At 38.0% G+C, this 25042-nt stretch overlaps 1 protein-coding gene across 3 annotated transcripts in view; it reads right to left on the reverse strand.

Moving 5' to 3' along the window:
* Nucleotides 1–25042, reverse strand: part of UNC79 (unc-79 homolog, NALCN channel complex subunit) — a gene marked incomplete at its 5' end in the record, with an annotated part of 114137 nt that overhangs the window by 26132 nt on the left and 62963 nt on the right. For all 3 annotated transcript variants that reach the window (XM_082000539.1, XM_082000538.1, XM_082000540.1), the window contains 11 exons: nt 3149–3259; nt 3878–3946; nt 5738–5911; nt 6844–6929; nt 7016–7128; nt 8094–8132; nt 12086–12226; nt 14576–14678; nt 17038–17121; nt 19145–19261; nt 22837–22944. In XM_082000539.1, the coding sequence (XP_081856665.1) occupies nt 3149–3259; nt 3878–3946; nt 5738–5911; nt 6844–6929; nt 7016–7128; nt 8094–8132; nt 12086–12226; nt 14576–14678; nt 17038–17121; nt 19145–19261; nt 22837–22944 (1145 nt within the window). The remainder of the gene's footprint in view (nt 1–3148; nt 3260–3877; nt 3947–5737; nt 5912–6843; nt 6930–7015; nt 7129–8093; nt 8133–12085; nt 12227–14575; nt 14679–17037; nt 17122–19144; nt 19262–22836; nt 22945–25042) is intronic.

The raw sequence follows: 25042 nt of genomic DNA on the forward strand, positions 1-25042 counted from the left end.
CATTTGGCTATTTTACAGACTAACACCTATGATACATGGGATATAATTGGGCCAAAATAAATTGCTTTGTCAGACCACTGGGAGGGAAGCATAGGCTTCATGAATCCCAGCTTTCCTTGGCTCTAAGGGTGGTAACAACAACAGTGAGCTACCTCTTTCTCAAAGAAGTCTCCTATCTCAGAGTCTAAACTCTCAATGTTTGTTATGCACATGCAGTGCAGAGAGATGAAGCAAAATCAAGCAAAATGTTTTTTGACATCCGACCTTTTGCTTCTTGCACTGTAAATCAGGAGTGATGACGCTGAAGTCAATAGCCCAGAGTATCCTTCCTGCTGAAGTCTACTTATTCCTATCATTCTGCTGGTTATAAATATATATAAATATGGTTTATACATACTTTAAGAACTTTATATTCAGCAACAGAGCTCTAAATGGGTATTAGTTCCATGAGAATAACGCCCAGGGGAGTCATACGTGTAAACCTGGGACCAAAGAAGCAAGAATACAACCCCTTCAGCCTCTGTTCAGCCAAATTAACTCACTAGAATGTCTATGCATCCCTATAAGAAAAACGCCTTGCAACCTTCAAACTGTGACTTGCCAGAGGTCTATGTGTAGGAAGTGAAAAGACTGAAGTTTTTTCCAGCAATATCTCAGGTCCCAAACTTAGTAGTAAGATTAGTAAATTTGGTTCTTTAATGGAGTGGTATGCTATCCTCCAAGTAAGCCAGTATAAAGCAAAATTCTTGATTTTATCTCTGTTGCTACTACAGTAATTACAAATACTGAAGATCGGTCACTTCAAGATTCTGTAAAAAAATTCAATAGCAAAATCCTGTGATGTCCAATTCAGCGGCATTCTGCATTTACTTAATAAGGGTCAACAGAATGCTAGCAAAAGGCTAAGTTTAGGTTCAAGCTTCTGCAGCTGCAAGAGATAAGAAAGCCAAATGTGTCCATTTAGGTCCTTAAGATACTTGAAAGGAAAACTAAAGATAAGATTACAATCCACAGAAGAGATGCTACTCTCAACTAAGAGTTCCAAAGGCACTGAAAAAATCAAATTGCTGACCTGGAACAGAAACTCAGACAAGGAAATATCAGATTGACATGAGTCTTCAGGCTCCAAGACAAGAGAAAGTGAGATATTTCTGCCACAGGGTATTAGGAAAATGTTGGAGATAAAAAAAAGATTTGGAGTGGTTGTACAGCACTGACCTCTACAAAGTGCATGTCAGAGTGGCTTGGTCTTTCAAAAGACAAGAATACTCCATAGCTTAGCTGAAAGTTGGTGTTTTGTTCCAGCCAGCACATTCAAAATTGCAAAACAAGTTATTAAATCTGAATACTTTCAATGTTCACAAATTATATGCCTTCTGGAATTCACTTCTATGTGGTATTCTATCACAAACAACACTATTAGTTGGCTACAGTGACTTCCACTGTCGAGAAACAGAGATATCAAAACTGATTCGTTTTTTTCTAACGGCAGTCATTAATTTGATATTTCTAATCCAAAACCATGGTAAGCTTTCAGAAATAACAAAGATAATGTAATGTGGAGTTCCACTAAATTAAGCATTTTGTGGCTATAAATTGCAGGAAATCATTCACTAATGATTCCATTCCTGGGTCAAGAGGTTGCATTAAACTAAATCAAGATGGTGATTTTACCAAGTGCTATAATACAAGCTTCCTGTGTGCAGTTAAGTACTCAATATATTAATTGAGCTAGGAAGCATGCAAGAAAAGCATAGGGTTTTTTAATACCATGGTTTTAATAAAATTTTCTTGAAATAACTGAAACTGCAGAGCATGAAGGGAATGAAATATTTCCTATATTTCACAACTTGCTTTAGCAGGCGTACATGAAAGAGTCTTATCAGACCACAAATGCAAGAGGAACATCTTTGCTTCAGTTTTAAATGGGGTTTTCTTTGTTTCAATGAAAAAACCCCATGGTTGGACTTTAACATTTTTCTCACGTTGCCTTGGCCAAAGCCTTAACTACAGATCTAACTCGAATTACTTCCAAAAGCTGGACAGTCTCTTCTGTATTCAGGTTTTTTTTTTCTTTCATAAGTGCTTCTCTTTCAAATGAGACAAACTGCACCACTAGAAAAATACGGAAAACTTTTACCAGATGGAATCGTTTGAAGCATTAAACAGAAAATAACAATATGTTTAATTATAGCAAGCAGTTTTTCTGTGAGACTGTCATTGATTTTATATTTTCTTCTTCTTCCAGTGATTTGAAGTCTTACCAAGACTGAAGCAACCTGTGTTACAGTTGTACATTATCAATATAAAAAAATCACATAGCTACTTATGAGAGAACATTTCCTGAGGATTAATTACTGTTTTGACAAGTGTATCAAGGATGGAAAACTGTGCACTTAGTGGCTGAAGCAACATTTTTGTGCAGTACATTAACATAATGCAGCATATAGGGCCTTAGTAAAAGGTTTTTTGTGGATTTTGTTTTGTTCAACTTCTTACCAATAGCTACAAAAATGAACTTGAGTAATAATTGAGTGTTATTTGTACACCATAGCTTTCATCCAGGAATCTTAAAAACTTCTTACAGGTGCACACCTTTTCTACACAGCTTATAGCCATGCATGCCAAAGTGAGATATCTAATACAGAATGAAACAGGATCCAAGCTGGGAAGCTCCTAACCTGGAGTCTTCCACTTTACTTAGCTATTTTTTGCCTCCTCTCACAGCTGTGCTCTCAAAAGGCACTAGAGGAATATTTAAGTTTTTACTGCACAAGGTACATGGCTAAACTTGTGCACTAGGAAAGATATGACTGTAGAGACATTTTAAGTCATGCATGAATACCAGCTATCATCTCTAAAAGAGAAAAAAATTTCCGAGTCATGAAAACACACCAAAATACTTTTCTGAGCAATGTTTTTGGCAGGTTCCCTTTACCTGTGTCTATATCGTGAGTGTGAAACTCAGTACTATTAAAAGACACTGAATCATGATCACTACTTGATTAGCCAAACTACAACAAAACTGTTGACATGTCTGAAACTTAAGACTGATTTCATCTTTACTTACAAACATACTATCTGAGGGAAGTAGGACTTTGTCCTATTTTAAGTTGTCCCTAAAAGGAAGATATGGTCTCATTGTTACCTTAGTGAAGGCTCGGTAGCACAAACCACACAGTTCCACCAGGTAGGCCAGAGTGAAGACAGCATTCTGAATTACAAAGCTTAGTAATTTTGAAAAAGGCTCCAGAAGACTCTGCAATGATGTGATTTAAAGAAATCAATTAACTGGTTGCTCAGCAAAACAAAAAGCATTCCAACTCTGAAACACCTGAATGGAACAGCATTATTTTTAGCTCAAAGGCAGTCCTGCTGGGATTTACACTGTTTCAGTCAAATGGCTATTCTATCTAGCATTTGCCTTCATGCTTGTATGAGAAATTAGAAGCAAAAAAAACCAGAAAATAGTTTCACCTCTGACACAGTGCTTAGGAGATATAAGAGATTCTGTAGTGTTTGTGCAGGAAAACCTCACTGATCTCAGTGGAATTGTACTGCAGAACTCCTAAGGAAGTTCATTATCTGCTGCTTTTTTTTTTTTTTTAAAGAAAAAAACAGGACGGGGAAAAAAAGAAAAAGAGAACATCAAATCTTTAAGAAGATACACATTCACACCCACACAGGAATGTAATCCCACCCACACTTTACTGTAACCTAGATTCCAAAGCTCTTACCAGTCTCCAAAGATTATTGGACTGCACAATTTTATTCTTTATATATAGTACTTTCCTAGCTAGGGGGTAAGAACATTTTCATAGAATAGCGCAGGCTGACTAAATCTGAGGCAACAGAGTTTTGTCTTCTTGGAACTTACCCTGGTGGCACTAGTGGTAGGTATCTTCAACAAGCAAATCATGATTCTTAAACTAGAATCTAAAGAACACTGTGAACATATTTGAAGGCAGGGGAAAAAAAAAAAAACAAAAGGCAACCAGAGTTAGTATCTTTCTGTGCACATTTTGTTTTTAGTGGTAGCAGCTATGACTAAGTTCTAGGTGAAGTCTGAAAAATGATCCCTGATGATGGATCTTTACTTACTTCGCCTAAACTGTCTTACTCCTGAACAGACAATCATACCCCTTCAGTTGTAACATACCACAGCATGGGCCTTAAGATGACAAAATTTCACAAAAAGGCTAGTTTAGAAAAGTTAACTTTATCCCTCTTATGACAAAAATTTCCTAGAAATGTATTTCTGCTGTAATAAAAATGGATTGGGGAAAAAATTTAAAAAGAGTGGGTTATCAAGGAGGTATGAACCATCTACCTCATTCTGTATTTCTGTGGTTGTCCTGGGCTAATTCTTCCCCACACCCCAAGACAGGGCTGCAACTCACACCCTGTAACATCAGAATGCGCCCTAGCAATAGCTGCTCCAGAGGTCCCTCTAAAGTTGTTCCTTATGGTGTAAGATTTTTCTTCTGCATAAATCACGCAGGTTGTAGCAGCGAATGGGACTTTTCAGGGTCTATCCATTGTCTTGCCTCATCCCTGCTGCAAACATCTAGAACAGCAGAGAGTCATTTATTGACCCTACAGGAAGGAACAGGAGATGGGAAGTTCAGGAGCAAGAAATTGTTTTATTTGTAACACTAATGACACCTCTCCCAAATAAAAAGGAAATCAGAGTAAACACTCCACCTAAATGTTCTGTGAATGGCAGATATGCAGTTGGAACTATTAAGAACCAACTAATTTCTTTTTATTTATTTCAATTAGACAAGATGCAACATATTGGAGTGGCTAGTATGCAAAGGGAATGGTTATTACCTGTTTGGCTTAGTAAGTGCTACAGGATAGCGCCTCAATTTACCAAAATCCAAAGAGGTTTCAAGATCTGACTATTGCATAATAGTGCCAAGGAATTTAATATCAATCATGTAATTTGGTGGTGACATCCCATTTAAAAGCAATGTTATAAGTCATAAAGTTAGATTTTGGATCCCTCGGCTCTTACTGCGCAATACTGTTTTGCACAGAAGAAATTGCCACTGGGCTGATTCATGCCATAGGAAGTAAAGTCAGAATAAGAGCATCAGAATCCCATGTTTACTGGAAAGACTTAGAAACTGTGTTTACTGGAAAGACATCCGGAAATGTACACACCAGGAGATAAGATCCCACTGTATGTCCTCTGAGCACTCAGAAATCAGAGCTCGAAGCTTCTAGATTCAGTTTCTGCAACTATATGCTGATTACAGCCAGAACTACAACCTGGTCAGCCAAACAGGCGAGGCTCAATCCCCAGCAGTCTTAGTTCTCTGCCTGTCTGACTATTGTGTACTTTTAGCAAATTGATTAGGTGGTGCTAAACTTCTTGGGGAGTTTATTTTGTTTTAACAGTTAAAACCAGATGGATTTTTACTGCCAAAATGCTGATTCTCTCAAATGCAGTATTCTAATCTGACAAAAACAGGGCATGGAAAGTGTAAAGGAAAAAAGCCAACAAGAGGTGAAGAGTACTCCTGTCAGGGTTGTTACTGTTACCCAGGGAAAATATAATTAAAGGGATGGATCAGACATACAATAAATCCTTTCATCTGGAAATATTAGTTGAATTATTAGAAAATATTTACAACAACTCGCTCTGATTTCTCATCCACAGCTTTCCCACTCTTTTGGTACATCCTGACCAATGGCAGTATAGCTCGTTTCAGATGTCCATACAGCATACCTTAAGTGGCAAAACACAAGGGAGTTTAGTAAGGAAGGTCTGAAACTGGTTACTAATTGTGGTCCAGAGATTGCTGGGCGAATCCATCGGCAATGCTTCCATAAAAGTAGCAATATTTTCCAAACAGCGTAGCATTGCACCCCCTGCTGGTAAATTCTTTTTGTTGTTTAAACCCTGGGGAAAAAAATGAGAACTGTAAACAAACGTACACATACAGAAATGGTCCCTTAAACAGTATTTGGAAATGCCGAGCTTAATTTGTTCAGACCAAATACTACTTAGCTCTTCTGTAATGCTAATGATAAAATGTTGTGCAGGGAATTTGAACTGCATACGTGACAGTTAAGTTTAGTTCAGTTCCTAAAGTATTGACCAAAAGATTTTGAGCCAAAACGTTACAAGCAGGATCCTAACTCATCACCTGCTTAGACCAGCATGGCAGTAAAAAAAGCAAAACTTGTATTCACCACTGGATTGCCCATGTTTTCCTTTGGACAGTTTTAAACAAAATATGTTCATTAATGTTCAGTAGACGATGTATGCTTTTTTGGCTTGTGTGCTAGAGTCAGGCCTGGAAAGACATAAGCAGTTTTAAAGAGATGTCAAAACCTTTGTATGAAGCAATTGCCATGTTCTTGGAAGAGCAGGATATCCACAAGTGACTAGTGCTAGTGGAAGGATAAAAGTTACAGCAGAAACAAGCCAAGAGCACAGAAGGCAGTCAGCAAAAGGCAGACAATAAATCTTTGGACTACTTGAGAAACTGCCAGCAGATACAGGGGAGAGGGAGAACTGAGATGTATGAGCAGAAGTGTTTCTGAAAACTAGAAATAGCGCTGAGTGAAGGGATGGCACACACTACCAATGTGTGGGACAGCTCCAGGAGCTGGTCTGAGTTTAAAAAAAAAAAAGCTATCAGTGAGAGCAAAACCCAGAAGGAAGATGGTGAGGACAGCCTAATTCTGCTTCCAGAGAGGACAAAACAAAAATTCACATTACTTTTGGTGACGTAAGTTTGAACTCCTAATGAATGAGTAGAAATTATCCAATATGCCCGATAATGCTAATAAAACTAGCACCATTAACAGAGCTGATTGCCAACATACCTCTAACAGCTGGCTCAGAGCAGCAATGGAACTCAGCTCACTGAAGTCCATAAGAGACGTTGCCAAGGTCCGTAAAAAACTTCCATCTGAAATTCAAATTACATTTTTACACTAACTGTCCATATATAGGTAACTGAAAGGTTCAGAAATGCACTCAGGTACCACACATTACCTTTAATATTGCTCTGGAAGAGCTGGGGGAAAATGCCGTTGGGAGCCAGCTGATGGAACACACAACGGAGGAATTGCTTGGCCACACCTGCAGCATTTCCAGGGATCATCATGCTGAAATGAAGGGAAGGAAAAAGAAGAAAAAAGAAATTGCATTGCAGATGAAACACTTCTCAAAGCTGACTACATGAAGAAAATAAAGATGATCCTACTCTTTTTAATTATGGAAGTGTTCAGTTATGGGGGAGACAGTCAAAAGCAGAACTGTCCTGATACCAAAAGACAGTTCAGCATGCTGATTTTACAACTTCAGCTTGACTATGCAGAGCTGAAAAAGTTATATACACATACTAAAGTATTTAAGTCTCAATAAATAGTGCATTTTTCCTGATTCTCCACATAGGTTTATTTGTGAGTCATCTGAGTTTGAAATATAATCCTGGTCTCACCTTGTGTATTTCAGTGATACAGGATGAGGTTCTTGGCTTTACCATAAAACACATGAACAACAGGTAAACACACACATTAAAACATTAATTTGCGTTTTGCTGTTTCCTTCAAGAGATTAAGTACTTCCTAATCACTCATAAAATGTTTTCATTTTAAAAGATTAAGTATTATCTATTTACTCATAAACTGCACTTATTAACATTTTTACAGCTTCTCAAAATGAATATATCCTATTAGCATCTGATTTACATAATGAGACATCACTACCAGGGGTTCTCTATGGCCAAGGATGATTCACTTGACTGAATGTATGGGGATGTTTATCAAGACAAAACTGAACACAGAACAAGCTAGAAAAAGCTGCACTGAAATTGTGGAAACCCTAAGGCATCTTTAAATTACATCTGAATCTGAGTTTTTTCAAGATCAATACATATGAATATGGGTTCCTGTTCATCTTCAGGACACATGAGATACTTGAAACAAGTAGGAAAGGACAGGTTTTTCCTCTTGCTCACAAGCCTTAACTAAATTTTTTAAAACTTAAATTCAGGTGATTTCAGGGCCAGGGAGAATGAGGCTTTAGAGTAATCGTTTCATTTTGGCCAAGGTATCCTTTGCTACCATACCTTTCTGCTTGATTAGAAAAACTGGTACTTGATGCCAACCTAAAATAAAAATAAAAAATTGAGTCACATGCTTTTTTTTGTCTTTCATTTTTAAGTAAGCAAACAAAGTATCTTTTTTTTCAAATAACATACAAGAATTTTAGAGAACATTTAAAATGTCACCAGAAAGGTCTTCTGGAGAGCACTTAATTCAGTCAAATCATGTCTGCGTGACATATAAACTCTATTCAGTCTTGCAGTCTCACAAATACGTAACAGCTCCAAAGACAATTCTGCTTACCTCCCTGTACTAGCATGAAGATAATGAAGTAAAGCTATTGCCTTACATGCACATCATGGGTAAGTACTAACCTACAGGGATTTGGGGAAAAAAAAAAGTTTGCCAGAAGCTACCTACTGACTGAATTGTTTCTGATTAACACAGCAGCACAGACTAAACCAAAATTCTCTACTTGTCAGTCTGAAGTAAGGTTTCTGTTTCCAGATGTTGGCACCTAAATAACCAGCCTAATTTCAGAAACACTAAGTACCTACGAGTTCTTACAAAGTCTGATGAGAAATACTGCATTCTCAAAAATCAGGTCATTTATTTTAGTACCTAAATAGACTTTGGAGCCAAATATGGGCATTCAGTGATGAAAATATTGAACACAATCTTAAAACAAAATCATGCACTTCAGTATCCAGGACATGTAAACGAACAGAATCAGGGATTATAATATCTAAGTAGCACACCTTTAATACCAAAAGCCACTAAAAGCAGTTATGAAGATGCGTACCGGAAGCATCTCTTACATACAAAATACCATGCAATTTTTACTTTCTTCTGCTGCGCATCGGTATTTCAGCTAGTATAAGTTGGATATGTCTAAACGGAAAGTTCATAGAGCTACGCTAATTTACATCCAATAATGATCTGGCCTTCAATGTTTATCTTTGATTCAGGATCCTTTTAGGCTGGATTAAGCTGTTGCTCAACCTCTGCCAGCCTCTGGTCTGAAGACAGTTTCCTCTCTAGTCACCACTGCAAAATATGAAAAGGACCCTAAGGCAGCTCAGTGAAATGCATCCATGTAAAGCAAAACGGATGGTGATTTTCATTAATGATGCATGACAAGCTGGGAAGACAGCATACTTTCAACAGTGCAATAATCCCAGGCTGGATGGTGCAGGGTATTCAAGATTATATTCTTCAATTGTCCCAGCATAAATCAGAAAAAATCACTAGAGCCCCTGACTCCACTTTTAAGAGGAGTCCACAATAAAATACAGCATATTAATTCTGCTGTGCAAAGCTAATTCTGTGTGAAAACAGGTCTGAAGCCACCTTTAACCAATAAGGACCTTGATTCTGGAATAACTGTAGCATCTGCTTACATTAAAGCACATGAGGATTTCTGCAGAATGCAATGAGACTAATCACATGCCCAATGGACATTACACTTATTTTCAAAAATCTACTAAAGCATAGAAATATAACAGCATAAAATATTTCTTCTAGAAAAAATCAAAGTCCTATGCAAAGTTTTTCTCTCCTTTGGAATGCAATAATGCAAGTGTGGTTTTTATGATAAACAAAACATTTGGTTTCTAACTTCGGAAAAACTTCATGAGACATGAACTACACTAAACACTTGGGAATATCTGAAGCTTTTTGAAAGTTACAGCTTGTATGTATTTATCATGACTACTCTAAATATTTTGTTATTACCCCCACTTTGCAGACCACAAAGCAGAACATTAAACAGACGGTAGAGAGTAAATGGATGTGTCCAAATTTGTACATGTTAAGGGTAGAAGTTAAGGTTTTCAAAGCTCCTCACTAACTCAAGAGCCAAAATGCCATTTTCAAAAAGGGCTTTGATGCTTGGAAACCTAAATCTCACGGGAAATCAATAAGAGAAGAATCAACAAGTCAAAAATCCTGATTCAGGAACTAGAGCATAAAGCTAAGTGAATGCCAGAGTCTCATAAATATGTCAATCTCCAATTGTCAGTAACTTGAATCCAGAACTTCTTCTCTTCTGAAAATCCCAACAGATGCCTATCTGTGCCTGTGGGTACCCAAGTAACTTCTGAAAATCTTTCTGTGTATTGTTTAGGTATTCTGAAAGACCCTGAATTTCCTAACTCCTTATTTCCTGTTCCAAGCATGAAAGTAGTTCTTTTTCTAAGAATAAAAATGCAAGAAGTCTAATTCATTCTCACCTCTGCTGTCAGATGGGTATTTGGAGGTAATGATATGGCACTGCTTGATGAAAGACAGCAACTTAGGTTATATACATGAGGCACCTGAATGCCTCTCTGCTTGTATATGCTACTCATTTTGCACGTGTTCAAAATAATTCCTTTGTCTGGAGCCTCTTAGACTTAGAATTTGTCAGAAATGACAGCCAGTAGGAACAACACAGGACATTTACCAGGAATACTCCCTGTTGCATGCCATCTGCTGCTCTAAAACAATCAGTTGCCTCAGTCCAAAGAAGCAGCATTTCTTCCTCAAAGCACAGAAAAAGGTAGCCCACTCAGCCCTCATCCCTTGATAATTTATCTTCCACATGGGTCCGTAGTACTGCTGTATTTACAAGAATCACAGAATGAATAGTATCTGTCTAGACTAGAAACTTTGCCTCCATCAGAGTTCATTAGCAGTGACAGCAGGGAACTGCAGCCTTGCAGTTAATGGAAATGGAGGACTTGAATAGCTGCCGTGTTTAAATGGAATTAGGAGGTAGTGGAGAGGCAGGACTGTGAAGAGCCGTGCCCTGCAGAAGCCACAGTCAAGCAATTTTAACTTCAGTCACTGAAAAGAATATGGAAAAGGAGAGCTGCACATCATTTCTGCATTTCCAGTGCTTCTCAGAAGTTTATTCTGAAACACCCCCAACGCATCCCTCCCACCTCTTAGGCAGGAAGTTGTGGAAGTGGCTGAGGCAGGAACAAGCAATACAATTGTAATGGTGCACTCAGTTGTCCCATGCACGCTGGGTAAAAGTCACAAGAGAAAAAATAATAGACACCAGACGTTTAAGACCTTATCAGAGACAATCTCATGCAGCAGCTGGTTAGGAAGCCCTCATAAGAAGATGCAACTCTTTACTTAGTCTTAATTAGCATTAAAAGTATTGTTGAAAAGCCTGAAGAGCTTCAGGTACGATCACACCTATGAGTCAACAGTCCTCCAGGAGCAACAAAACAAACAAACAAACAAACAAACAAACAAAAAAGCTAACCATATTTGTGTATAACTTCTAAAGCAGGAACTATATAAAAGCAAAAAATTCTGACAAAGCAGCAAAAAAGGGTAGCCAAGAGACTTCAGTCTTTACGAGAAGCACAGTTGTTGTTTAAGAACATTACATTGGAAGCACAGGGCCAAGCTACCCCACTTGTTAAGAAAGACTTCAAGAGAGCAGAAGAAAGAAAAGGTGAGGGAGGTTGTTAGAAAAAGGAAGGCTTCTTTCAAAAAGCTGAAGTCATGTCTCAAATGAAAGCAGAAAAGAACATAAATTGTGACAAATCCAATGTGAAAACCACATGGAAGGACAAAAAACAGAAGGAATAAAAACTAACAGTAAATTTTTCTTCAAATAAAAAGGGGTCAAGAAGCACACTAGAGAGTATGCTGCATCAACTGCTGTTCAGATAATAAACACAGCTCTCAAGGAAGATAAGGGTACTGCAGAAAAACTGAATTAATTCTTTACATCACTGCTTACAATGGGACAAGCTGGGGAGATTCCCGAGTTGGAACCTCCCTTTGGAGGCTAAAAGGGGAAGACATCAAAGAGCTGCCCAAAATTGAAGTGACAGTGGAAGAATTTTCATAAGAAATGGATAAAATTATAAGTAACAAAGAAGCAGACAGAACCAGATGTTAATCACTTATGAGTTTTAAAATACATAACTTCATATAGTGAAGTTTACGTAAACCCAATTCCAGGCACAAAATTCTTTCAATCATATGGGAGAGAAGGAAGTCCTGAATTTACCTTCCTACAGATTGCATGATGTCCAACAGCAGAGGAGCAGCCAAGTCTGGACTAAGGTGAATGAACGTGGAGAGCACAACTATGGCCAGGCCGAGTGTTTCTTCATCATATTCTTCAAGAATAGCCCCACAGTCATGGCACCTGCAAAAAACAGTTTTAAAAACTGACATTAACAAATTTAAAACAAAGTATTACTATATGTACTTAGGTGTATAATTATGTTCTTTTAAATTACTATTATTTAGTACATTCTATTCAAAATTTATTTTAAAAGATAATGTAATTGTGATCTTTCTATAATTAATAGCAGCGCATGGCTTTCAAACATTAATAAAGCTTCTCACTAGCTGCACTGTCTGTTTCTTCACTGACAAATGAAAGAGGGCACAGGGCAGGCCTTGTTTTGGGTCCTTCATTCGCAATTGTTAGCTAATTCCCTCACTCTATATTGGACTGCTTCAGTTTGTACTATCCAAGAGAAATCTGCAGCAGTGAAGACGAGCCCTCAGCAATGTGAACACCGGCCAGTTTGTGCGACTTGGGCTCAAGTCCCTGGAACTCTTCTATGTAGCAGCATACACACAAACAATGACACTCACAGATGACCTTAAAGAGATGGAACGATTTCACATTGTCCTTCCTGTCAGTCATGAATTATGAATAACAAATTATACAATTAGGAAACAATGATCTGATTGGTTCCCACAGCAGTTATAGCTATTAAGAAAGAAATGAAAGGACCTCTCAGGGCACAGAAATTTAAATTTCAGAGAAGAGTCCTTTCCCAGGGCAAATTTGCTGGTGAGTCACTTATCCTTCCTGAAATGCTCAGAGACAACTGATGAAGTTCTGAAAGGGCTCCATAATGTCTAATTATAAAGGGGATGTCAGATTTAGGAGAGATGAGAGAGACTTTCACAACCTATGAAAAAGGCAAAACTGGCATATCCCAGCCCAGTAGGAAGGCTTGCTTAATTTGATCAATCAGTTGCAAATGACTACAACAGATTGTGATATTTTAATTTAATGGAATTGTACAGGCAATTTTCTTGCCTTTGTTACTGAACAGAAAGAAAATACACCAACAAAACCATGAAAGTCAAGCTCAGCTGGTCCGTGTGTTAATAGGTGGTGCTAGAGTTTTGGTGAAATGGCCAAAGGAAGTGCCAAAGATAAGCCTATTCACACAATAAGGTCCACTTCTAGTCACGGCCTGCACAATAGCCCCGTCCTTCTCCAGTGATCATCCTGGCATGTGTCTACTGGACTGAGTGCAGAAGCACAAGCAAGAACTTACAGTTTCTTTTCCTAGTTTTTGACCAAATCGATGCATGTCTTCCTGCTGGCTGCTTTACTTCTCCATTAAATGAGTACAGTTATGTTTAACGCCTCCTTTAGAGGCATTGTAACCAACCAGTTCAGGTTTGCAAAAGCTTTCTGGATCAGTATCAGCATTAAAAATGTTATGTTGGTAACTGTTGATGTGTTATCATGTGTAATCTATCTCAATAGAAATGCAAAGGACTTTCGGTTTTGCTAATGCTGGTTGAACAGGTAGGGTAGAGTTAATTTTATTCATAGTAGCTAGTATGGGGCTATGTTTTGGATTTGTGCTGAAAACAGTGTTGATAATACAGAGATGTTTTTGTCATTGCTGAGCAGTGCTGACACAGAGTCAAGGCCTTTTCTGCTTCTCACACCACCCCACCAGTGAGTAGGCTAGGGTTGCACAAGAAATTGGGAGGGGACACAGCTGGGACAGCTGACCCCAACTGGCCAAAGGGATATTCCATATCACATGATGTCACGCTCAGCAAACATAGCTGGGGAAAGAAGGAAGAGGGGGACGTTCGGAGTTACAGGGATTTGTCTTCCCAAGTAACCGTTACGTGCAATGGAGCCCTGCTTCCCTGCAGATGGCTGAACATCTGCCTGCTGATGGGAAGTATGAACGGATTCCTTGTTTTCCTTTGCTTACATGCGCGGCTTTTGCCTTACTTTGCCTTAAAGATAAACTGTCTTTATCTCAACCCACGAGTTTTCTCACTTTTACGATTCTTTCCCCCATCCCACCACGGGTGGAGTGAGTGAGTGGCTGTGTGGTGCTTAGTTGCTGGCTGAGGTTAAACTATGACAAATTTTTTAAGAGAGCTTTTTTTTTTTTTCCTAAGGCAAAAGTGGTTTCTGATGGATCACAAGGAGCCCTTGATTTAAAATAGGATGGAAAGTGCTTCCCCGCCCTCCGTGCACACACAATAGCCTGAGTCACCATTTCGCCTGTGCAAAAATCACACAGGTCCTACTGAATTAAAAGCACATCTTCCTGGCAGTGTTCAGAAAATGTTTACCTCACTTACCTTTAGAAAGTGTAAATTTAGCATAGAGATAAATAGTAGAATGGACTTTACATTTCCATAAAGTATATCTGTATTTTACCTGGCCTATTTGAAGTTCAACTAGTTCTTTGAAAGAAAAAGAAAAAGAACTTACTTGTCAGTCATCACAGTGGGCTGGTCATCAGCAAATTCTTCTGGTGCAGGTACAAACATACTGACTATACTGGGTGCTGAGAGCAAGCTAGATTTCGTAGCACCTTAAGGCCATTAGGTGGAAAAAAATTTAAAAAGGAAAGAAAAATCAATAAACATAAATCCAAACTGCTTGAAGAGCAGACTTCTAAAGAAGAGCCATAATGGTTTTACTGTGCATAGAAGTAATAAATAAAGTGTGTCTACAAAAGGATATTTAGCACATTTCTTGCTTCTACCAGACTGTCCCAACTACCTAAAACTATCAATTAAAAAAAATTAAAAATCCTTTAAAAAAAGATAACAGAACAATATTCCAGGAAGGTGGATGTAATTATATCTACTCATTTTTTAGGGAAAGAGGATGATTCTACAGTTGCTATGAGACTGGACACCAGAAGATTTGCAGTCTTCCTGTGTTTTTCTGGGGAATTGCCTTCCCATAGCTCTAGGTGACATGAAGAAGGAAATAAGTTTGTATGTCTCAACACCCGGTCATCAATCTATTCATACCATCCCTAACAGAGATATAGGAGATAAATCAGGAAAAGACAGCTAGAAGAAATAATTCATATGGAGTTGAGAAACAGTGAGAATATTGGAGGGCTGAAGATTAGAAACACTTTCCGTTGAAAGTCTTTACAAGCATCTTTATTCTCTGGAGTTGTTCAGCTGGGGCATAGCCGCTGTGATCATGCCAAATTGTGGGGTTCCTTTTGCCTTTGTCACTTTTTGTTCAACTAATTTCTGATTAATGTTTGTTTTAATAGGAAAGTGGAAGATTCAAACTCTTGGCTTCTCTGAGTTCTGCCTTCCAGAATTACAGCAATATAGGGTAGTCTGACAGTCTAATATCTCTCCAGTTTGATGGTTTTCCTGCCTTGCCCCCTTTGTTTTCATTAAGCAAACAACAGCAATTGCAGAAAAAAAAACATAGAGAAGAGGTAACTCTCCAGCTAGTCTGGTTGCAAAGAAAACCTCAAAAAGAAGAATCAGACTCATTCATGAGCCACCAGAAACTTAGATCAAAGCTACTGTGATGTACAAGCCATGTCATTCATCTGGGATGCCTTGTGATGATGATTTGAATAGTTAGCAGTTCTGTTCTCCAGGTCACTATGACACAAAGACAGATTCAATCCTTAAAGAAAAATATTTCTTTTGGTTGCCACATGTAGCTGACATAATAGAGACAGCATTACTCCTGTTCCCATACAGTTCAGCTCCAATAATGAATCCAGGGAGCTCAGCTGGTAGGCACCATCATTATAGGTATAAGCCATTCCCAAGGGCATCTCATTCTAAAGACCAATCCATGAAAAGCTTGTTTTGTGAACCAATTTTTAGAAGAGTACCAATGCCCTTTTGATGCCAATTCAACCACAGATTAACTAATCCATTATCGACTTTCTTGCTGGTTGCTTCAATCTGCAGATTCAGATTTACCGTTAACATTAGCCTGTTCAGATAATATTTAACTATGGAAACAGGAGGAAACTTCTGCACCTAAGTTAGGTTCAGATGGAATTTCTGATGAAATAATCCCAGTTACTGCAGGAAAAGCAAATTTAGTATCAGCTCTCAGGCAAAATAATCTAAGAAGCTCACACAATTTCTGAACTCAAAATATGCAGTGTGATGAGGGCTTGTTTCACAAGAATACAACAGGTTTTAAACAATCATTTCACTAAGTATGGAAGGAAATATTTCTTTTACATACAGAGTTCAGTACTTCGTAATTGTTCCCTGAGATTTTGTTGGATATGAGCAGACACCCCAGGAAGTCCAGAATACTCTTCAGTAATGTTGGACACCATCCAGAATGCAAGGAATAGGAGTAGATTTTCACATATTTCTAGGGAGTTCCACCCCCACCCCTTTCCCAGTCCATGAATGAATAAAGATCCCTCTGCCATGACTTTGGAAGTTTCACTGTCACGTTCTCTAGATCCCACTGCAGCACACAAATGCTAAAAGCTGTCATAATGCAGGTTACAATGTTGGAATAAGGCTTAACTAACTACTCAAAATAAAAATGTCCTCTCATGCACAGAACAATAGGAAAAAAACATGATTCAGGCAAAGAAGGTAGGTCACAGCCCCATTGCAAGGCTGTAAGAAAGTCTGGATGTATTTTGGCTGTGAGGGAGGAGAGTTCATAAAGAAATGACCTTCAACCACACTCTGTATACAGAGTCTTTTATTTCCAGGTTGACAGCCAAAACAAGTATTAGCAGAAAGCCAGTACTTCTTATCAGTTGTCGCTGTCTCAAATGTCTTGTCTTGTCTAATAATTTTTCAATACCCTACATTCTGCAGGACAGTTGAGGGCTTTAATTCAGCTGAATGGAACATAAAATTCAGCACCATTTGGTACTAACTAAAAAACCTTCCTGGCAGTCTTAGCAGAGTACATGAACTAACCTCTGATTCTTAGTGGTGGTCCCTCCAAGTCGGGGTTTAAGCAAACAGGGACATTGCACAGCCGCTTTCCATGCTGTATCTGCTCTGTGAATAAATACAGACCTTCAGTCTCCAGAACTATGAATCCAGCATCTGTCACCAGCACAAGTCTTTAACAGTTCAAACAAGACAAATACAACAGCTATGGAAAAAAACCAAAGAAAAGCGTTAAATTTTTAAGCATAGAGAAGGGAAGGAGGGAGGGGGAGAGAGAGATGAAAGAAGTCCACAAAGGAAAAAGGACACAGATAATCTAATACCAAAGAAGGCATTTTAGAAAAGTAAGAGTCATTAAACAAGAAAGGAAGTGCTATCTGTAAAGATTCAACAAGATATGGAATATATGAGTCACAAAAAGAGAAAGACGTGCTTCCGTGCATGGTTTAGAAACACCAAGAGACTAGAAGTCAAGTACAGTTTGTGCTGACAGAAGCTAGACACAAAATGATTTTATTTTACAGATAGCAAGCTTGGCAAAAGAGTGGTTTGAAATAAGAAATGAGTGAGACACATGATACCTACCAATGCAGAAGGAAAAAAGAAAAAAAGAAAAAAAAAGAAAAAAGCATGCACAAACCAAGCATGCATTATATACTTATGTGGGATAAGACTATTTCCTAGTTGTTATACCAAAGTATAATGAGTCTTAAAACTGTGGTGTGACATTGAAATGACAAATAGCCACACTGAGCATTTGTCCTGAAAAAAACCCTGTTTTCTGTTCAAATAATAATTTTACTTTGAAGCTAGTGGTTGAAAGAGTCTGAGATGCAAAGCTTTCCAGAAAAGAACATTTTACTTTGTATCTCCATGCTTGGAGGCCTTTAGCTGGAATGAATGTTGGAGAAAAAAAAAAGTCATAGATGCTGTGAAGAAAGCTAGTAGACTTGGAAGAAGATTAACAAGACAGAGTTCCTAAGTGGTTTTGAGTACTGACTTGTTCCTCTTGAATACAGGCTAACTCATTCTTGCAGAATGAAAGCAGTAACTTTTTCATCTCTAAACCCCTGCCTGAGAAACTAGGTGATACCAGCTAAGTCTTTTCAATAAATAAACTTACCTGCTGATAGGACAAAATAATCCATTGTTATCATTGACAAATTCTGACATTTATGATTTAAGGATCTCATGCTGAGCATGGTACTCTGCAGACTGGAGTAGAAAGGATAATCCTGAACTACATATAGTTCATATATACTTTTAGCCATTCTTCAGCTACAAGATTTAGTTCGATGGAACTTGGCGCCGAAGATTGAATTAAGCAAAAATTTTAACTCAGCTGTCCAGAACTGATGGTGAGACATTCATTGAGCATGCTAAGTTCCATACAACATTTTAAGCATTCCTTTATCTGAATGCATCTGGATCTGCTGATAAATTCCTAAGAAGCACGATTCTGTAATGTCACTAACATCAAGATGGGCAATAAAATACCTAGCATTTACAATAAACCAGAATGTATTAATTGTTTAGTGACATCTGCTATGAATTTGGTCATAACAGAAAATCTTCTACAGAAGGAAAAAAACAAATAAAACACTCAAGTAATACGGAAATTATGTGCTTAATTCAGTTTTCATTGCTTTGCATTCATCTTAAAGCGAGAAAAAACAGGTCAGTGAGTGAACAGAAGCTTCAGGTGTTCAGCATGAGCTGGCAGAAACTTCTCTAAAGAGAAATAAAACCGGTTGCTATAAGGCACAACTCCTTAGTGTACCGACACCACTGTAAACATACATGCAAATAAGTGATTCTGTGTACCAGGGATGAAATCCTATACCTAATGAAATCAACAGTGATACTTTCATTTCATTCAATGAGGCCAGGAAATAATCCAATATGCAAAATTGTGGGGACACCACTGTATCAGAGGGACTACCTCCCAAATATATAACTATTCCAATTCATAGCAGGTGAAAATCTGGTACTTGCTATAAAGTTTCACTTTAGACTTGAGATTGATTACTTATCTGCAATGGTAGAATAGAAATACTCACTTTTTTAATGGACTGATACAGAAAATAATTAACTCGGGAAATAGAAATAAAGAACAATAAATGCAGCTCACCAGTATCCCAAGTGCTGATATTGTGGGGAGCACTAGACTGGTGTTCCAGCTGCCTCTTCATTAGCTGGTTCATTGTCAGAGCTCCCAAAGAGCCTCTTTTCATTTGTCTGAACTGAGCTGCAAGTCAGAAATACAAAAGGATTTCAGGTAAAACTACTCTTTTTTTCCTGATCTTACAAGCCAGCATGAGATAAATACTGAAAGGACAGTGACTGCTTGCTCTAAGGATCTTGCCCAAGTCAATATGCACTTTTCACTCAGCTAGACAGGGTACAATTCTGGCCCCAACAACAGCAGTGACTTGGATTCAGAATCTCATCCGCTGTGTCAACTGTCAGTGCCTTTTTGTCTCCAAACATCATGAAAGCTCTTCAAAATACTTGGTATCTGTGAAGTGTAAGATACTATCCCAAAATTCCTACGCTGACAGGTGATAAATGTATACTTGAATCTCACTCACATACAGTGTACCAAGCAAGGAAACTCAGTCCCCTGCCAGCAAAGTACGGAGTACTGCTCTGTACATGCTCACTGCAGGAAAACAAATGCACTGACTGTGTACCACCAGCACCTTTCATGGATGAAGCAACCTGAACAGGCCTCCTAAATGTCCACTCAGGCATAGGACCTGCAAATTATTCTGAAGTGTAAAGCCAGCATGCCTTTGAAGATGGGTCCCTTCTGTAACTTCGCTGCCATTCTTCTTACACAGAGCTATCAAGCAACAAGCATTCAATTTTTCCTCACGCGACTGTTTGCAATAGTTCTTTAAATGGATATTACTGTTTGCTTTAAGAGATGTGTCTCGCTGGTAATGCTCACACACACACACACAACCATAATTGTGGATTTAAAATTTAAGACTTTCTTCATCATGTATTTTCTCAGTGCTTAAAGGAGAAAGAAACAGATCATATACAACTCCTGACTTTCTTACTTTTTTCTCCATTTGTAAGATAATTGAAATTGAACAAACATAATTCATTTGCTTTGACAGTTGAGGCCAGGCAATATAATTCCACCACTGAAACCAAAATGATTGTTCACAGTATGAAGACAGAGTTTTAAGGCCCTGCTTGAACAAGGCATGTGAGACTGCTGCCATGCATCCCCACGCAGAAAAGCTTTTAAAATGTTGCCTTAAGTATATGTTTAAGTGCTTTCCTCAACAGGGCCTTAAAGCAAGGGCAACAAAGCAAAATATTCTAATGATTATTTTCATCTGCAACTACATTCAACATCGTTGAAGGAGTATTACCATAGTATCAGATAGTTCCATTCTAAAACTCCAAACAGTACCTAGCTAAGCTCTGAAAATAAACCCACTGTTTCACATTACTAACTGTGAAGAACTACAGACAAGGGATAAACTACAACTTTTAGAAAGCTCTAAGGAGTCGAGTGCCTTCTCCTAAACTTGCCCCACTAAGTTTCTATCTGGGAGTTTCCAATTCAGAGAAAGCAGAGTACTCCCTAACAAAACACATACAGGCCCTGAGTAATAATAAACACAATGGTAACTTTCAGTGGGAATCTGCACACTGAAATTATTTTATTCTGTGAAGTATTTTAAGTTTTCCCTCATTATATTCTTTCAGTGTATTAAGAGTGCATTTAAGCTCTCTTTTTGGTCCAAATACAAACTCCTCCAGCGTTGCTGCAAGCAGTCCTTGTATAACTGAACTTCTGAAACTGAACCAGACCAGAAGACCATTCCATGTTTCACTTTTAAAAGTTGTATTGCAGCTGCCTTTCACAGTAAATTAGGAGAAAAATAGAATTTCCATCGTTTCCAGGGCAAGGATTTTAAATAGATGCTTTATCACTTTATCAAGCATAGAATTTCCTGATGAAAGAACACCAATTAACATTAGAACTGACAAGACTGCTTGGAGTGCAGATGACTGTCAAAATGTAGAAAATTATCTCTTTGAATTTTCTTAACAGCTTTTGCGATTGTAATTAAAAAAATTTCATGCATATTTCACATAGGCTATTGTTGAGCAGGTTTGGATTTTCAGGGTTATTTACCTGATTTCTCAAGGACAGCCCTGATTTCAAATATCGATAAGTTAAGGAAAAAAAAAATCTAAATAACAAAAAACCTCAGAGAGCTGCCAGCCTTTGAACAGTGTGGGAGCCAAGCTGATTGCTGTGGACCAGCACATGGCTTCTCATGCCTATGACTGACTAGTGGCATAGGAAGGTTTTTCTTGATCAGATTTTCTACAAGAAACTTAATCATCATGAGAAGATCAGTAACCTTTATACAGTTGCTAGTGAGCCTCTCAGATGTCAGCTACTGATCTGGTCAATCATCCCTCCATTGCTGTGGAATTCTTTACTCAAGAAGAGAAGTCCAAAGGAAAAATCTTCCTATCACAGTTAATGATGTATGCTTTCTGTGGCCAGGCGCTGGCTGTACAAGTAATGTTATTTATTTGTTTTACAGAAGTGCCTTGTGCTCACAGTCCTGATCACGACTTATTACACAAAGCACTGTAAAGACACATAGTAGAAGGTCAAAAATATTCCAGTCTAAGTGGACAAGAGACACAATGGAAGCATTCATGTCCCTTTTTACAGTTGGAAACTAAGGCATACAGAAAGAGGAAAGGAATATTTACAAAGGAATGTAGGCTCAATATCATATAGATACTATTCCCAATTTTATATATTGGAATTTACAGGAACACGTAGCATTCAGTGAAACCAGGTAGAGATAGGTCTTAACTGGCACCTCTTTAGCTGGTTTAGTAAGTGATATCTGCATCATTAGGTGGCCAACAAATGTACTCTCACTACAAGATGCACATGACACAAGACGCTTGTGGCAAAACTGAAGAGGAAACCTCTAATTTGGAGTACTCATCTAGCATGTCTAAAATAACATCTTCCTTTAACAGGCCAGACACTCCTTCCAATCAAATCAGCAGATGCTGAATTTCAGAAATTATAATTTAACTTTTCTACAGCAATCTGAAATTGCAGTTCAGCAAGATTGTTGAGCTTATCTAGCAGCTCACTGGTATCCAAGCAGGTCATCATTTCCCCTTCCTTTTCTACTAGTCAGAGTCCTGCCCCACCACTTAACTTTACCTAGATGGACACGCGATTCCGGATTTTGTTAGTGTTATGCCTCCACCTTCCAATGTTATCTACATCTGCTCTGTTAAGCCATGTGCCAATGTCTACTTAAACCAACCCAGTTCACCTTCCATTGAAATGGTTATGGGAGTCTCAGTTACCACATTTCAGCGAGCAGCTGAGGAAGTGACATTTCAAGGCATTTTACAAAAATTGCAAGATTTTTTCCTAAGGTACAGCAAGAAATGTACTGAAGAACATAGTAACAGGCCTGTGGAGCTCTCATCCTCTGCTTCTGTGCACTGACAGTTGACAATGCTTTCTCTCACTGGAAAATAAACATTCAGCTTTAGTGAAATACTGCTTTCAGCTGCTACCTACTCTAATTCAAGAAAACCACATTTGTGAAATTTCCCATGTCACAACAGAAAATCTCGTAGCCACTAATTGCTAAAATCCTGCTGACCATCAGAGATTTGACAGATCTAATGATATCGAACACAGTTGTACCTCCAAGAATCAATGAAACTCAGGGGAAGGCATTTACCATACATGATACAAATACAGCAACTTAGATTTAATCCTCAAACCAGAGGTAAACTTACTTGATATGGAAGAGTGACTACTTGTTTCTGGGACACCTGCTTCAAGGGTCGGGGCAGATGATGACTCTCTTGGCATTTCCAGTGTTGAAAGTCCTTTGGCAGCAGGATCTGAATATGAACATTGTGCTTAAACTCTCAGTATTTATAAACAATAAATATTTTCTATCCACTTTCTCCTGGGATGCCACATCTTTTCAGTCATCCATTCACCATCTGGCATTCCCAGCAGTTTTAAAAGGATTCAGTGTGTGTGGTAAGAATTTTTATAGGGGCACAGTCATCTACTGCTTAAAATAACTTCTTAAGGAAGATTTCTACCTATGCTCTTTATAGCTTAGAACAACTAAATGCACATAGAGTTTGATTTTGACCCCACTCACAGCATGATTATTGGAATCACCAACATGGAAACAAAAGCAGTACCACTGATGTAAAGCTAGTTCAAGTGACAGCTTAGCATCTTTTCAAAAGCCTTATCTCCAACTTGCTATCAATTTTCATTCAAAAGGCTGCTGATCTAGCAGTTGATACTAAAGATTCAAAGTGTTTAAGATTCTATCATTAAAAAGAAAAATAAGCCATTAAAACTAATGTTTTTACTTTATGATAACTGATACTGTCAACATGGGAAGAATAAAGCAAAGAAATTTTCAAGTGTTGATGGCTGGTTTCAGCATATCCTATAAAAATGTGCATGTGTCTCTACTGTAAAAAGTCTCAGGCAGGAAACTCTGTAGCCCAGCATCGTGCACTTGAAGAAACAACCCATCTGGATATTTGATTCAGAGATCAGTTATATCAGAAGCCCTTCTAAAAACATATGGAAGTTTAATAGGATGACAAAGCTTGAATAAGACTTTGAAGTTATAATCAGCCCATTATGATGGCCATATTAAGCCTTCTTAAATTAATTACAACACATATGTTCTCAAATAAACTAATCAATAAGGCTAAACAAAGCAAAACAGAACATAAGAGATCCATTAAACTACCCAAGGCACTAAATTACCTGGTTATCTGAATTGCCTGTATCAACCTGTAATTGAATTGAATACTTAATGAGTCACTGTCAATGTTTTATGCTCCCCTTGGATGACATACTTAGACATATGCAGCCAAATGACCATCATATATGCTATAATCCTAGGTTCTACATGGTGTTTCAGAACTGAGACAGCCCTTCCAAGCAGTTTCAAGGATGATAGTGTTAGTTAATGCATGAAAACTGGCCCTTACTAATGGTCTAAAAAGCATTTGAGTCTAATTGCACAATTCTTTCACGACCATTCTTCTCTAAGAGAAGTCTAGATAGATCTTTTCAGATAGGTATCTGAAAAGTTCAAAAGCACCCAGCTCTTTTGTTTTTACAAAGCTCCAGTGGTTCTTCAGCTTGTTGGAACCATAAATGGGGTGATAGGCCTGAAACATAAAGGGAACAGCATAGCTATGACCATACTGAATGATTTCTCCTCGTAAAAGTGGAATATTGTAATAGCAAATTATACTATGGTTCTCTCTGAAGCAATTAAAGAAAGGTTAGGAATGCATAAATATTCCCCCCTCACTTCACTGGCAACAAAGAACTGAGGCCTGAAGGATTCTTTCTTTTTTTAATTAGTATGTTAAAAAAAAAGGACTGGTAAATTTCTAACAACTGAAAAATCCTGAAAAAAACCAGCCACAGAAGTAAAGAGGCAGCAGAATACAGTTTTTAAAACTGTTCACAACATCCAATTGGAAACTGAGGAAACAGCTAAAAACACGCTTTCCCTCCACCTGAAAAACGTAGTAACAAAACTCTGTATTGAAATGACCTGAAAAAAATTGGGATACACAGAAATACTGTATGGTTTTCCCCATGCTTGAACTTTAAATCTTTAACAAACGCAAGCTGTGTGAACTTTGTGGATATCCAATACAAAGACTGTTACAAGAAGTTTTTAGTGTATAAAAACAAAATATTTGTGTATGTCTGATCCTAAATGCAAACTGTGGTTAACTCCAAGTGCTCTTAGTTCGGAAGTCTACAGCCTGCTCAGCTTTACACTTTGTGATCCAGTATGGTTTCCACTGCCTTATGCTTGCAGAATAAAAAGGCCAAAAAAAAAAATCACTACACACAAAGGAGAATCAGTGTAGCATGGACTAGATTACCAGGATAAAAGGCACCGAAGTATGACAATTTTTCTGACTCCCTGCATAAAGA

The sequence above is a fragment of the Phaethon aethereus genome (assembly GCF_964289735.1).
Source record: "Phaethon aethereus genome assembly, chromosome: 5".
Lineage (NCBI taxonomy): Eukaryota > Metazoa > Chordata > Aves > Phaethontiformes > Phaethontidae > Phaethon > Phaethon aethereus.